Source organism: Melanotaenia boesemani, chromosome 3 (assembly GCF_017639745.1).
Source record: "Melanotaenia boesemani isolate fMelBoe1 chromosome 3, fMelBoe1.pri, whole genome shotgun sequence".
NCBI lineage: Eukaryota > Metazoa > Chordata > Actinopteri > Atheriniformes > Melanotaeniidae > Melanotaenia > Melanotaenia boesemani.
In genome coordinates, this window is record NC_055684.1 from 16,811,358 (window position 1) to 16,824,894 (window position 13,537).

The 13,537-nt window shown below is 35.8% G+C and overlaps 1 protein-coding gene across 1 annotated transcript in view; it reads left to right on the forward strand.

The window, feature by feature from the left end:
• Window positions 1-13,537, forward strand: part of LOC121636568 (CD276 antigen-like) — a 129,233-nt gene that overhangs the window by 42,986 nt on the left and 72,710 nt on the right. Inside the window, exon 2 of the mRNA XM_041980163.1 lies at window positions 3,327-3,662. Coding sequence (XP_041836097.1) covers window positions 3,327-3,662 — 336 coding nt within the window. The remainder of the gene's footprint in view (window positions 1-3,326; window positions 3,663-13,537) is intronic.

Consider the following 13,537-nt stretch of genomic DNA (forward strand, 5'->3'; position numbering starts at 1 on the left):
GTAGTTCAATTTCCCTTGGGGCAGAAATGACTCCAAGTTTTCCCATGTCTAAAGGCATCAGACAAGGCTGTCCAATTTCCCCAAAATTATTCATTTTGACAACTCAAATGCTGACATTACTTATTACTAAAGCTCTAAGATTCAAGGTATAACAGTTTTTGACAAAGAATTCAAAATAAGTCAGTTTGCAGATGATACAGCAGTTTTCTTAAAGGATAAAACTATGGTTGATATAGCATTAAAATCCATTTCTGTTTTTTCTTGTGCATCAGGTCTGTCTCTCAATGTTAAGAAATGTGAGCTGCTCCCGATCCACTCCTGTCCAGAGACGTCTATTGCCTCCATTGAGGTTAAGTCTGAAGTAAACTATTTGGGACTGATAATCTCAAGGAATTTCTGTAGGAGAGAAGAGCTGAACATTGAAAACCGGTTAGTTGATATGAAGAAATCCTTAAGTCGTTGGTTAACAAGAGATCTCACAATTTTTGGACGGGTCCTTTTATCTAAAGCTGAGGGGGTGTCTAAATTAATTTATCCGTGTCATTCTATTTTTACCTCTAACAGTAACATTAAAAAGGCTAATTCAATCATTTTTCAATTTCTATGGAGAAATAAAACCCATTATTTAAGAAGATCTCAATTAACTAGAGAATACAATGAAGGTGGCATTAAAGCTTTAGATTTTGAGGCCTTAACTGGTTCTTTTAGAGTAAACTGGTTAAAAACTTTTTTTTCACTCCCCAACTCCATGTGGTTTCATATTCCTAGAGCTTTATTCGGAAGAATTGGTGGCTTAGACCTGCTGCTCAGATGTGACTATGACCTAACCAAAATTCCTATCCAGTTATCCAAATTCCACGAACAAGTCTTGCACTTTTGGAAAATGATATTCACCCACAACTTTACCCCACATGGTTCTGTGCTTTGGAATAACAGGGCAATATTAATTAATAGGAAATCAGTCTTTCTAACCGAATGGTACGTGAAAGGTATTCTGTTTATAACTGACTTTATGGATGACAGTGGTGCTTTGTTAGACTATAAGAAATTGGTAGAAAAGTTTGACCTGGTCTGTACTTAGAGACCAGAATACCAAAAAATTTGTAAAGCTATTCCTGTTGCCCTAATTAATCTTATCCAAAATACACTAATGTACTCTAATGTCACTTCAACCTTACCTGAATTAATAATAGGAGACTACGGTAACTTAACCAATAAAAAATGCAACAACTCTGTTCTGACTGCTGCATTCAGATCTAAACTGTTCAGCGATTATAACAGAAAATCAGCTGCAGTTGAGTCAGCCATAGCAGGAAATGCTTTCTCAAAATTCATTAAATGGCCAGTTCCACCGAAGGTCAAAGAGATTCATTTTAAAATCTGTCATAAAATTTATCCGGTAGCTGACTTTCTACACAAGCGGTTTAATTTTGATCTAGCTGGCTGTTTTTTTTGTGATCACCCTGTAGAAACCTTGGAACATCTTTTCTTTACTTGTCCCATTTCTACTAAATTCTGGAGTGACATTAGAAACTGGCTGTCTTTAAAAATAACAAACATCCCTGAATTCACCTCAAGCTTTGTGTTATATTACATGAACGATCTTGATAACAAAATAACTGATGTAGTGAATATTGTCTTGGTGCTTGCTAAATACCACATACATTGCAGTAAATGGAGGAGCTCTGTCCCATGTTTTAAGCATTTTTTGAATGACTTCAGACTTTATTACTCCTCATTGAGGTGTCTCAAATCCAAATATGCCCAAAAGATTGCCTCAAACGTCTCCAAATTTCTTTTGTTTTGATAATTGCTCCTCTTATTATTGCCTTACATTACTGGTTGTAACTCATATTGTCCCATTTTCTGTTCTTTTCCCTTCTGTCACTATATTGCATTGTTTACTGTACCTCTACACGATGTTGTACTGTACCTTATTCTATTCAATAAAAGAAAAGAAAAAAACAAAAAAAAAACGAGGTACTCACGTGATTTAAGACAAGCGGGGCCTCATTTGTCTTTGGTCACGTGATATTCAGGAAACGGATACTGGCCTCGCTACAGGCTTCATTTGGACACGCCCCTTTACTCGATGCAGTGCTCTGGGCATTGGTGTCAGATTGGTGTCAGACTAACATCATTAATTGTCAGTAGCTTACTGATAGAAAGACAGCCACGACTCAAGCAAGCTTCCTGTAAGCTAACGTTAACAAACTACTAGCAATGTTTCGGTCAAGACTATGGATGTGTGTCTTTGCCCTTTTCAATCATCTGGATCCGATTGCAACAATTTCTTCTAGATACCAACAAGGTAAGCATATATAAGCAAAACTTATGGATTGCTTAATTATGCATTGCATGCTTAGATAAATGCTAGTCCACGAATGGCTTCGGTTTCTTGTGATACTCATTCTCCCCATATCATTTAGCATGCTAGCTTAATTTGCTGCCATTGGCACTACTGCAGTGGGCGGGGGTCCTAAAAGTTTTAGAAAACTTTAATTCAGGGGTAGCCAACGTCGGTCCTCGGGGGGTGGGGGGGGGGCGGGGGGAGAGGGAGAGGGAGAGGTGGATATGGGAGGGGGGGGAGAGGTGGATGGGGGGGGGATATGAGCGGCGGGAGGTGGATATGCCTGCATATGCTTATATAACCAGGGATTGTTAGCTGCCATTAGCAAACTAAAGATTTTATAAAGTTATCTCCTAGACTTGTTCACCCTTCAGTGTGCCCTACAAGGTTTGTGCTTATGCAACCCAAATTGCTAGCAGTGGACTCGAATAAATCTAACAAACTAGCATGCTTTTGCACTATGAACAGCGATTGTTTGATATTAACCCTGTGCAAAATTAAACAAATACCACTGTTACTAGACTGAATGGGATAGAATTATAACTACAAGTATTTTATATGGGTTAGGCAAAATGTTCTGTTTTAAACTGAATGTAACAAAATTGAGGTCACAAGTGCTTTTACATGAAGACTGTAATCAAATTAGAAACATTGTAGGTTTTCTTCCTTGGCTCAGTAAATCTCAAACTGTGCAAATAACTATATATACACAATAATAGTCAAAGGTTCAATTAAATCTAATGGAAAGGTGTGCCCAACTGGCTTGGCTTTACAGGGCATACAGAAGGCATCAGATTACACTGGTATAAATGGTATTGTCTGATTTCATACCTCAAATGAAAATAAAAATCCTGGTATAAATAAAAAAAAATATGTACACTACTCAGGCTTAATTGAGGAGACATGTGTTTGACACAGTATGTGTTACGGTGTATTTTTAACACAGTCACTAAAACTTTGTATATATATTTTTTAGGGCCAAATGTGACATTGGAGGCATCGGAAGGAAGTGATATTATCCTGCCGTGTTCTACCAGCACCAAGAAAGACATGGTGTCGGGGCTTTTTGACTGGAAGAAAAAAGACGGTACAGAGGTTTTCATGTATGAAGCTGATATTCATTACAACAATGGACGTACAGGCCAAGATGAGCGGTTCAAAGGAAGAGTCTCACATTTTCCTGACCAACTGAAGGTTGGCAACGCCTCCATAGTGATTCATAACACAAAAGTCGAGGACAGTGGAATCTACAGATGTATTTTTCCCCATCTTCAGCCAAAAGAAGAAAAAATCATTACGCTTGTTGTAAATGGTAAGTGCATTATGTTTTCTTTTCCACAATATTGCAATCATGCTGAATTGAAATATCTAGAAACAAGTCAACATCGTTGCTCAGGCCACTCATTAACCTGGTGTTTTTAAATGGCAAAATACATATTTTTTTCCTAATTTTAGACATGGTTCTAAGAAACAAAGTCTTTATTAATGCAAAAGTTGTTTTTACTTTGGTAAAATGCAAACTGCAACCATCAAACTAACTTCAATATGAGAAAGGAGATGTACACCAAACAAAGAAGACGACAGCCAATGTGTGTGTGAACGCGGACGAACGACCACTGTGATTGGCTTATGTGTGGAAGAGACAGGTCTTGGGGGAATTTATTATTCCTTAGTGTTGCCAATTTAGCAACTTTGTCTCTATATTTAGCGAGCTTTCAGACCCCTCTAACGACAAATCTAGCGGCTTTTTCTGGTATTATTGGAGACTGATGTGAATGAATGTAGTTTACTCTCCCCAATGAGGACCAGGTACTGTGCAGACCCCTCCCCCGTCCAAAAGCACACATAAGAGGCTTGGTCTTCCTAGCAGCAGCTCCCAGCTGTATTCAGAGCAGACGACATTCACCTCTGTTTCATGATCAAGCTGAAAATTAAATGTATTCTGCTGCTGTTATGATCTTGCGCTGGGTTACCGCCAAAGTAATGAAGAGTGTGGACGACAATATTTAAAATGTTAAGTGTTGTGAAATGTTCCAGACTAAATAAAAAACAAAGTACACTTAAAAAACTGAACTAAAAATTAAGAAAACATTGACAGAATTATTATTTTATTTTATTTATTATGTATTTTATTTGTTATTTTTTTTATTATTTGCTGTTCTAAACATTTTTAGGTTGCCTTTTTATCAATTCTTGCCTTTCCCGCAACAACCCTCTTTATGGCAGCATCCATTACAACTATATGTACTAGGCTGATTATGCTAATTAGCAACTTTTAGGACAGCCAATAGGAACAGCATCTGGAGAGGATTATCAGTCCCTGAAGCTGTTTATTGCCAGGAACCACATGAACAAGTCATACCATGTCCTGTGGGGGATGATGGTGACAAAGTTGCCGTTCTGCTTCGACTACAAAGTGAAAATCAAATCAAATCTGATCTGATTTGACAAGTTCTATGTCTGCTTGTTTTGTATTAGTTCGGCCAGTTTTGTTTTGTTTTTTTTTTTTTTGTTTTGTTTTGTTTTTTTTTATGTCAACTGTAAAAAAAACTATGAACTGTTAACATTGTAATTTCTTAATTTATTGTTTAAGTATTTATCACTAATACAGTGAAAATGAGAGTAAATGTGAATATTTGCTATGCAAGGCGATTTCAGTGTTCGCCCCTAAATTTTCTGCTAGCGCTGCTAAAAATTTAAGTTAGGGGCCACTGTGCTATTTTAAATTATTTGCAAATGTCGATCTAAAAAAATTAGCAAGCTTCTTTCTAGACCTGTGGTTTGAATAAATCATATAGTTTTTGTACTGCTAGCAAAAAATGGACAAACATAAGGCAAACCATGATTTTAATAATAGAAATTTTAACAACTAAACAAAAAGACAAAAAAATATGACAAGGCATATCTTGCCCTGTGCTTGACCAATGCAATAGTGGGTAATGAAGAGGGACCACAGTGTTTCGTATATCTCAAATTATTAGCATCTATCATTATGAAACAAAAAAGGTTATATCTCCAGTTTCAATAATTAAAGACTATTCGTTTGCCAGTAGCATTAGTTTGGACACCCCTAGTCTAGTACCTCTCCAAGCTAGAGACACTAGACAGGTTTGTCCACTTTCCAATTCACTTTGTACAATCTTTACTGAACCTCCAGTAGCTGCTGCCAAGCAAAATAAAGACATTAAAATGTAATCAGGGCAAACATTTAGGACAAAAGATAAATCTTTATACTGATACTGTATTACTCTTCCTCTGGTACTCGCCAGCTTCTCTCACAATCGTTATCGATGGAATTCCCTCTCCATTTCACTCATGGACATGTAGTTGCCATCATTAAAATGATAGTTTTTACCAAAATTCAATTACCTTTTTTTTATGATTTTAGGTCGTTCTTTGAAAGACCAGACAGGTGAAATAAATGGTGAGTAATGTCATTTGTTCTACATCTATGTTGTGTGTGTGCTGCAACTGTAGATCTCAGCTTCTTTCACAAAATGTTGATTGTAGCAACTGTCATGGTGTTATAATAATTAATCACCCCAAAAAATGCCATTAATGAACAATAACACCACAAATACACCAAGTCTCTATGCAGAATTTTAAATCTTTAAGTAGATTCTTTGTATTTAAATAATACAGATATGGAGAAATTAATGGTCCAGACTGACTTTAATTTTAGTTGCTGGTGTAAGTCATTGACTGAAGAAATTCTAACAGTTAAAATCTTCATTTTGATGCAGAAAAAGATGGTATACAAATTTAATATGTTAACATTTATTGATAATACCCAGCTTCTGGGTGGATGAGTTGTAGCACACACAGTAGATATAGAAGTCAGTGACATTATTTAAAGTCTCCATTGATTTTTCCTGATCTGTCCTCAGAGATATGCTGAGGTATGCTTTTCTGATCTGATAACAGCAATATCCTTTTACAAATACGATTGTTACTATTGTTTATAATGGCCACTCCATCATGAAATGCAGCTGCAGTTACACTATAGGACCAATGTGAGGGATAGCTGCATGGGAAGGTAGAGCATGTTAGTAGCCCTGTGATTAAAGTTTTAAGTCAAATCCCTCTTTAATATGTTGGGCTGCTGGCCCTAGAACCTGCACACAGTTATCGTTTCCACCATCCCGTTCTTGAACAGTTCCAGAAAGTGGGACATTTTACATACAACATAAATATATAAATGTATAAGTGAAAAAGAGGTGTTAAAAACAAAAAGAAAATGTAAATTTATGCATATTTTAGTTTTTATGCTGGGAACTCGACTAACACAATTTTTTCAGTAGTGTTGAATTCTCAACTTGCATGTAGGACTTTTTTTGCCCCCAGGAACATGACCACTTTTGCAATATTAAGATATTTAGAATATATCCTAAACATACTTCACTTCACACTGTGAAACTTCAAACTAATAAAAAAAACATAAGTTAACATAACTCCTCTTGGAAAGAAAAGGTTCAGTTTGAGTATCTTTAGAAAATTCTCTTATTAACATAAATATAACATTGCATGCCATTACAAAATGATTTTGCCATTGGGACTGGTATAATACAAACAGAAATTTCCTCATTCTACACTTGTACTGTGTTTGCATGTAAACACATACAAGAAAACCCCCCGAAAACTTCTGAACAGCATGAATAAACCAGAGCTTTTCTACTGAATTGGCATATATATTGGTCCTTTGCTATAACATTCACCTTTCGCGGCCTCGCTGTTTCGCCAATTGTTTTTTAGTGCAATTTTGCATGTTTTTTTTTTTTGTTTTTTTTTATAGCGCATTGTGTTCTGCATCCTGCGGTAATCTTCCGAAATACTGGACTTATTTTCCTACAAGCTTTGAACTTTGAGGGTGTTTAAACAAGAGAGAAAAGTGTGAAAATGTTAATGTTTGTCTGAGACAAGTGTATAAAGTGTGTAGTCAGGGGTTTTACAGCCTTAAAACATCTTTAATAATTGTAAAAAATACAGCTGACTACTTTGCGGATTTTTCTCTATTGCAGGTTATTTTTAGAACGTTTCTCCCGCGATTAATGAGGGACCAGTGTATCTTTAGCGATAACCAACACAATTGCATCTGTGATCTCTCACCACTGGGCCTCTTTCTTATTATCCGCTTCAGTAGGAAATTATTCTCCTGATGTTGGTCGTCTCTCAGCTTGTGTTTGAGTTTGTAGGCTGCTGCTGTCTTGCGCATCTCAAAGAGCAGCATTTCTCACTGCTGTCAATGTGCAGTTTAATTCCAGCCATGAATGATGGCTGCTGAATGACAGCTTAACTGACTGCAGTCATTTCTCCCACTCTGCAGCACACCTATTGATGTGGTAAAATAAAAGTTTTTCCGATTTTTCCTTTGAACCAGTTTAGCAAGAGTCATTACTTTAGAATGACTCGTTTAGAATCGGAGGTTGTAAGATCAAAGTAGTTCAGCTATTAACTTTGAAAGTTTAAGATGTGCATTGGCAGCACATATTAAAATTCTAATTTTTTTAGAAAAAAATTGTTAATGTCAGTTTTTAATTAAATTATTTAATTGATAAAATAAGTTTATTGCCCAACCCTAAAAACAGGTTACTGGCAATGGAGTGAATGATTTTAGGTAACACAACTTAGAATAGCTGTTAAATATTATTAATTTCTAATAAATCTTGGTACACAGAAAACTGTTTAGTTTAAATATAACCTGTAGAAAAAGTGACAGAATCAGGAAATAGACATTTTTCTGATGTCGTTAACAATCTGGATTGATGAATTAATTTTATGAAACATTTGTTCTTTTTTTTTTTTTAATGTAAGCTTGTTGGTTATTTCTCTTTCCAGAAAAACTGTATAAAATGCCACCAAACACCTTGATATTGTTTTTGTAGAATACAAATGGTTTTAAAAATCTAAATATGAGTTTCTAGGTTTGTATTAAGTTTTACCTTGAACCTTGTATGTTTCTAGCTGATGATGCTTTCTTTCTACGTGGACAGTCACGTTCAGCATTGTGGTGTTTTCACAGGAGCAGCTGCGAAGCCGATTGTTGGGATACTGAATGTTACAAAGGATGGGGTGCTGCTGAACTGTGTAGTTGCAGGAGCAGCTTCAAAACCTACAGTAGAGTGGCAGGACGGTGATGGAAACCCTCTTCATGCTGAGGAGCCACAGGTCTCACACCGAGGAGACCGCTACGATGTTTCTGTCCAGATCACTGTGACCAAAACAAAGACCAACCGTTTCTATTGTGTGGCCACACAGAAGAACATCCACCATGTTATTAGGAATGAGATCCATGTGCCAGGTAAGATTTTCATTTGTGATTCTTTTATTGGCAAATAATTTTAGGTTCATGTTGGTTTATATGATTTTCCACTTGGGATTTTAGTTTGATTTTCCTCTTCTTTGACAATGTTTATCTTTGCTATAATACACATTACTTAACATTCACTCATCTTGAGTTTTTCTGTGATGTGTTTCAGATCAGCTGTTTGAGTCCTGCTCTCCTGATGTCGGTCTGAAGATAGCTCTGGGCGTTGTAATTGTTTTACTTGTTGCACTTGGAGCTGTGATTGTTGTTGGCCTACTTTACATTAGACAACTCAGAAGGAAAGGTAAATTATAATTTGATCTCATTAAACATTTGTAATATGTTGACATCCCTATAGCTACATATTATGCTTAAACTGGAATAATGTGTGAAATACCGTAGAGCAGGGCTACTCAATTCGGTCCTACGAGGGCCGCAATCCAGCAGGTTTTCCATGTATCCCTGTACCAACACACCTGAGTCAAATTAATGAGTTGTTGTGTAGAACCTGATTGGCTGTTAGAGCCACTTAATTTGACTCAGGTGTGTTGGTGCAGGGATACATGGAAAACCTGCTGGATTGCGGCCCTCGTAGGACCGAATTGAGTAGCTCTGCCTTAGAGTAACATGGAATTACATTTTAAGGAAAGTTAGCTTTCTGTGTACAATAACATTACCACAGCTGTCTCACTAATGTAGTAATAACAGAGCTGTGTGTAGTGTAGAGAGGATGAGGTCTGCATGTTACACTGGATGTTCTCATCTTTGACTCTAATTAGAAATTACTAGTGTTTTTATTTCCTGTCCATGGTAGGAGCATGCTTCCTAGTTAATCTGATTATAAATGGACAGCACCAAGTATGAGTGTTCACATCGGTGTTGCAGTGCTTTACACATTAATCCTGACTGACCTGATCTCAGTTATTATGTTTTTATGGACATAAACAAGTAGTCTTTGTCATAAAACTATTAATTGAGCAACAGAGAATGTCAGCAGGTCAGCCAACATTCAAGGACCTGAACTATATAAATATTCAGACATTAACATGTTTTAGATTTTCCAGATGCGCAATTATTGCAGCTTAATCCAAAATCAAACTTCTTTCAAAGTTATTTAACAACTGTGCTTTTAACTATCATTTGACAGGATGTTAATAAACAGAAATAATTGCTTTACGATAAGGGTGAGGTGATCTGCTATTCATTTTTCACAATTAATTAAAAAAAAAGTAAAATAATGACTGGTTTCTATGAAACTTCCTAAAGAAAAAAATGCAAAAAAGAGCTAAACTGATAAGAAACAGACTAACTTATAAACTACATTTAATTAGATTTAAGAAAATGAAAAACTCCTGTTAACAGATAAAATTTGACTCTTTAACAAAGCTGAAGAAATGAGTTTGGATCATTATCAGTAGAAGCTAAAACATAAATGAAGCAGTTATTTAACGAGTTTAGGATGAATGTTTTGTAGATTCAGGAGTAACTTTGAGCTTTCAGTGAACTGTTAAACACATATTTTATGCTTCTGTTGAATACATATCAAAAAAAATTAATTTTTTCTTTTTTTTTTTTTTTCAGGTGCCCAGCAGACAAATGGTTGTTACTCTCCCACAATGCAGCCACTCAAATCAGAAAATCAATGTTAGATCATTGTCGACTATTTCCTACCTCATACAGGATGGCATTTAAAAAGGGAATAAAAAACACGTCTACAGACATTTCTGAAAATACTAATGGATTAGATTTCTGTAGACTTTTCAAGCCACCTAAAGTGGTTTAAATTAAATGCATTAATGCAGCTGCTCTTGGGCAGACTGACAGAAATATGGAGGCTTCAGCCTCTCCAACCAAACCAGACATTCATAAACCATCGATGCCAACACTGGAGACAAGGAAAGACATGGCAGATTTAGTTGGATGAAGCAGGATATAAATTCCCAACTCTCTGGTTATTTGTTGACCAGTTGTAATGAGAGAAGCCACTGCCACCCCTATTAGACTTGAGAAAATCTAAAGAGGATCTTCGGTACAGCCATTCACTGATGCTGCCACAGACCAGAATAAAGAGGGACCCAATTCAACAAGTAGAAATGTTGACGGGTTCACCGCACTGTTTTTACTGAGAAGACAGAACATGAAGCATCATGTCATCTTATACAAGATAAACATAATCACAGTTGCTGATCAGAATAAAACTGATTTTTACTATCTTTTTTTTTTTTATGCAGCTCAATATTACAATTACCAGCCTCCAGTGTTATAAATGGGTCAGAACCATCCAGACAGAATCAGCAAGTATTTAACGAGTTTAACTTAAGAAATTTTATATTTGAGAGTTTCTGCTTTTGTCTTGTTTTATAAATGTGCTTTTTTTAAATTTATTTTTTATATATATTTTTTATTTTTATTTATTTATTTGTTCTTTGTTTTCTACTTTTATTGTCTGGTCATCTCTGTTTTTTTGCAGGATGTTTTATCGTCCAAAATTTGCCGTTCTGTTAAAGAATTTATAATTCTAAAGCAGGGTGTCAGACTTAATATATCGTAGGCCAAGATGAAAGAAAATTGAAAAAAAGTTAAAGGCCAGACTGGTTCAATATTTATTAAAAACATATTAAAATGATCTTAATTCAGATATTGAACCTACTAACATAATAATAATAATAATAATAATAATAATTAAAGTCGCAAGCGACATCTATCAGGTCCGAGCCTCCTGACCCTGCACCCGTCTCACACACCTTTTGCTAGCATGTTAGCTAACGTGCTGACATGCTAGGCAATATGGTAAAAAGGCTAGCTGAGAAACAGAATTTTTTATATACCTAGTTAGCATTTTTTGCTAGCATGCTAACATGCTAGCTAACATGCTGTGTTGCCATGGCAACAGGTGTTGTAATGTGTTAGGGACCCAACAAGTATGAATACTGTTAACTTTGGTGCAGATCCCATGTATTTCTCAGGAGATATGAGCAAACCATGTTTCATGGCGAGAAGGCTTTTATCCGTCGGTTGCCACGGTAACACGCTTTCTCCTATTAGAAAGATTTGAGCGGCGTTTGGTCCCCAACTTGTCAGGATGCTTCACACCAAGTTTGGAGTCAATTGCACGAATCCCCTCAGACTAGTTCGTTCAAATACGATGTGTGTAAAGTGAAAAAAATGGACAAAAAAAATGGACGTACACGCCAAGGTGGCGGGCGCCCCATTGCCATGGCAACAGGTGTTCAATTGACTTTTTTGCTCGTCTCTGGGTGTTACACGTGTGTGCCGAGTTTCGTCTTCCTACGTCGAAGTAGACGTTCGGGACCCCATTCATTTGGGGATTTTTGGGGTATCTAGGTGGCGCTGTTGAGCCACTTTTGCATTAAAGTGTATGCGGACCTTAGAATATCGAAATTTTCGCCAGACTTGACATGTGTGCCAAATTTCACAACTTTTCATGGGTGTTTAGGGGGTGATATTTAGGCTCAAAATGCTTAGAAGGAGAAGAAACATTTGAACAATAGGGTCCTTCGTATGGCTCGGACCCTAATAAACATTTCAGGAACAATAGGGTTCTTCCATACTTTGTATGGCTTGGACCCTAATAAATTGTATTTGTATAGCACTTTATATTGCAAGGAAGTGCTTACAGAAAACAGGAAAAAAAACTATTTAGTAGAAGGCCTTTTTAAAAAAGAATTTTGAACATGTGAAGCTCAAAGAGCTTATTAGTTATTGCCTGCAAAACAATAATTAAATAAATAATGAAAAAAGATCTGTTCAGTTTTGTTGAATTTATTTCTTAGAGCTCTAAATGCATTTTTTTTTTTTTTGTAATTTCAAGTTAAACATTTTCTACCTAACAACCAAAAGTAATTTCCTTGATTTAAGGATGCATTATAAAATCTACCTGCTTTTAGTAACAGCACTGATCTGTATCTTAAACTGATAATGCTCTGTCCCTCTTCTTCTGGAAATTTACTCTTAACATAACTAATCAAAGAGTTTTTAATGTGAACCAAAATCTATCTGGATCCACAGAGAAACTTAAAATTCTAATACTGCAGTGCATAGCATCTTTTTCCTGAATGTAGAGAGGAGGCCAATATGCTGGTATTTAGTGCCATATATGTGCGGGTAGTGTCAGTAACTGTCCTGTAGGTTGTAGATGTTTCCCTGCTACAACACACCTGATTCAAATGATCCATTAATAATTTGACTCAGATGTATTGCAGCAGGTAAACATGTAAAATCTGCAGGACAGTGGCTCAACAGGTCCACAGTTGGTGATCCCTGCACTAGTGCATCAGAAAAATCTATTTTTTAAAGAGCTTAAAATAACTGAGATAAGTATAGAAAATATTCATTTTAAACATTTGAAATTTTAATAAAAAAATGTATATATTTAAATTAATTTAGATCCAATTTTTAGCCCAAGTTTATCGACATCATGGTAATGTCACAATTAATGGAAACTGTTCAGTCTCGAACACACTCAGTGGAGCCAATCTGATGGAGTTAACATCATTTTAGTACAAATATAGTAGAAGATCAAAATATCATTCTCAATCTAATATATCTCATTTAACAAAATGGCATTGTTTTACTGTTTTAAGTTTGAGATCAAACAATAAAAAAAACAAGTAGCAATAAAGGAAAAGCTACTGCAGATGTGAAATAAACTTTATGCACCAGTAAGTCCTTATGTATATTTTATGAAGCTAAACTTTTGCACTTTTTAAATGCTGTATATATACCTACATAAAGATTTCCGCCTTTCAATTATAATTTTGTGTTTCTGGGAGTTATTATGTAAATTGTTGTATTTCTCCAATACATGAGCGTTTGTAACTTAAACTGAACTGTGTAATTCTAAATTCCAGAATATTGTTTAA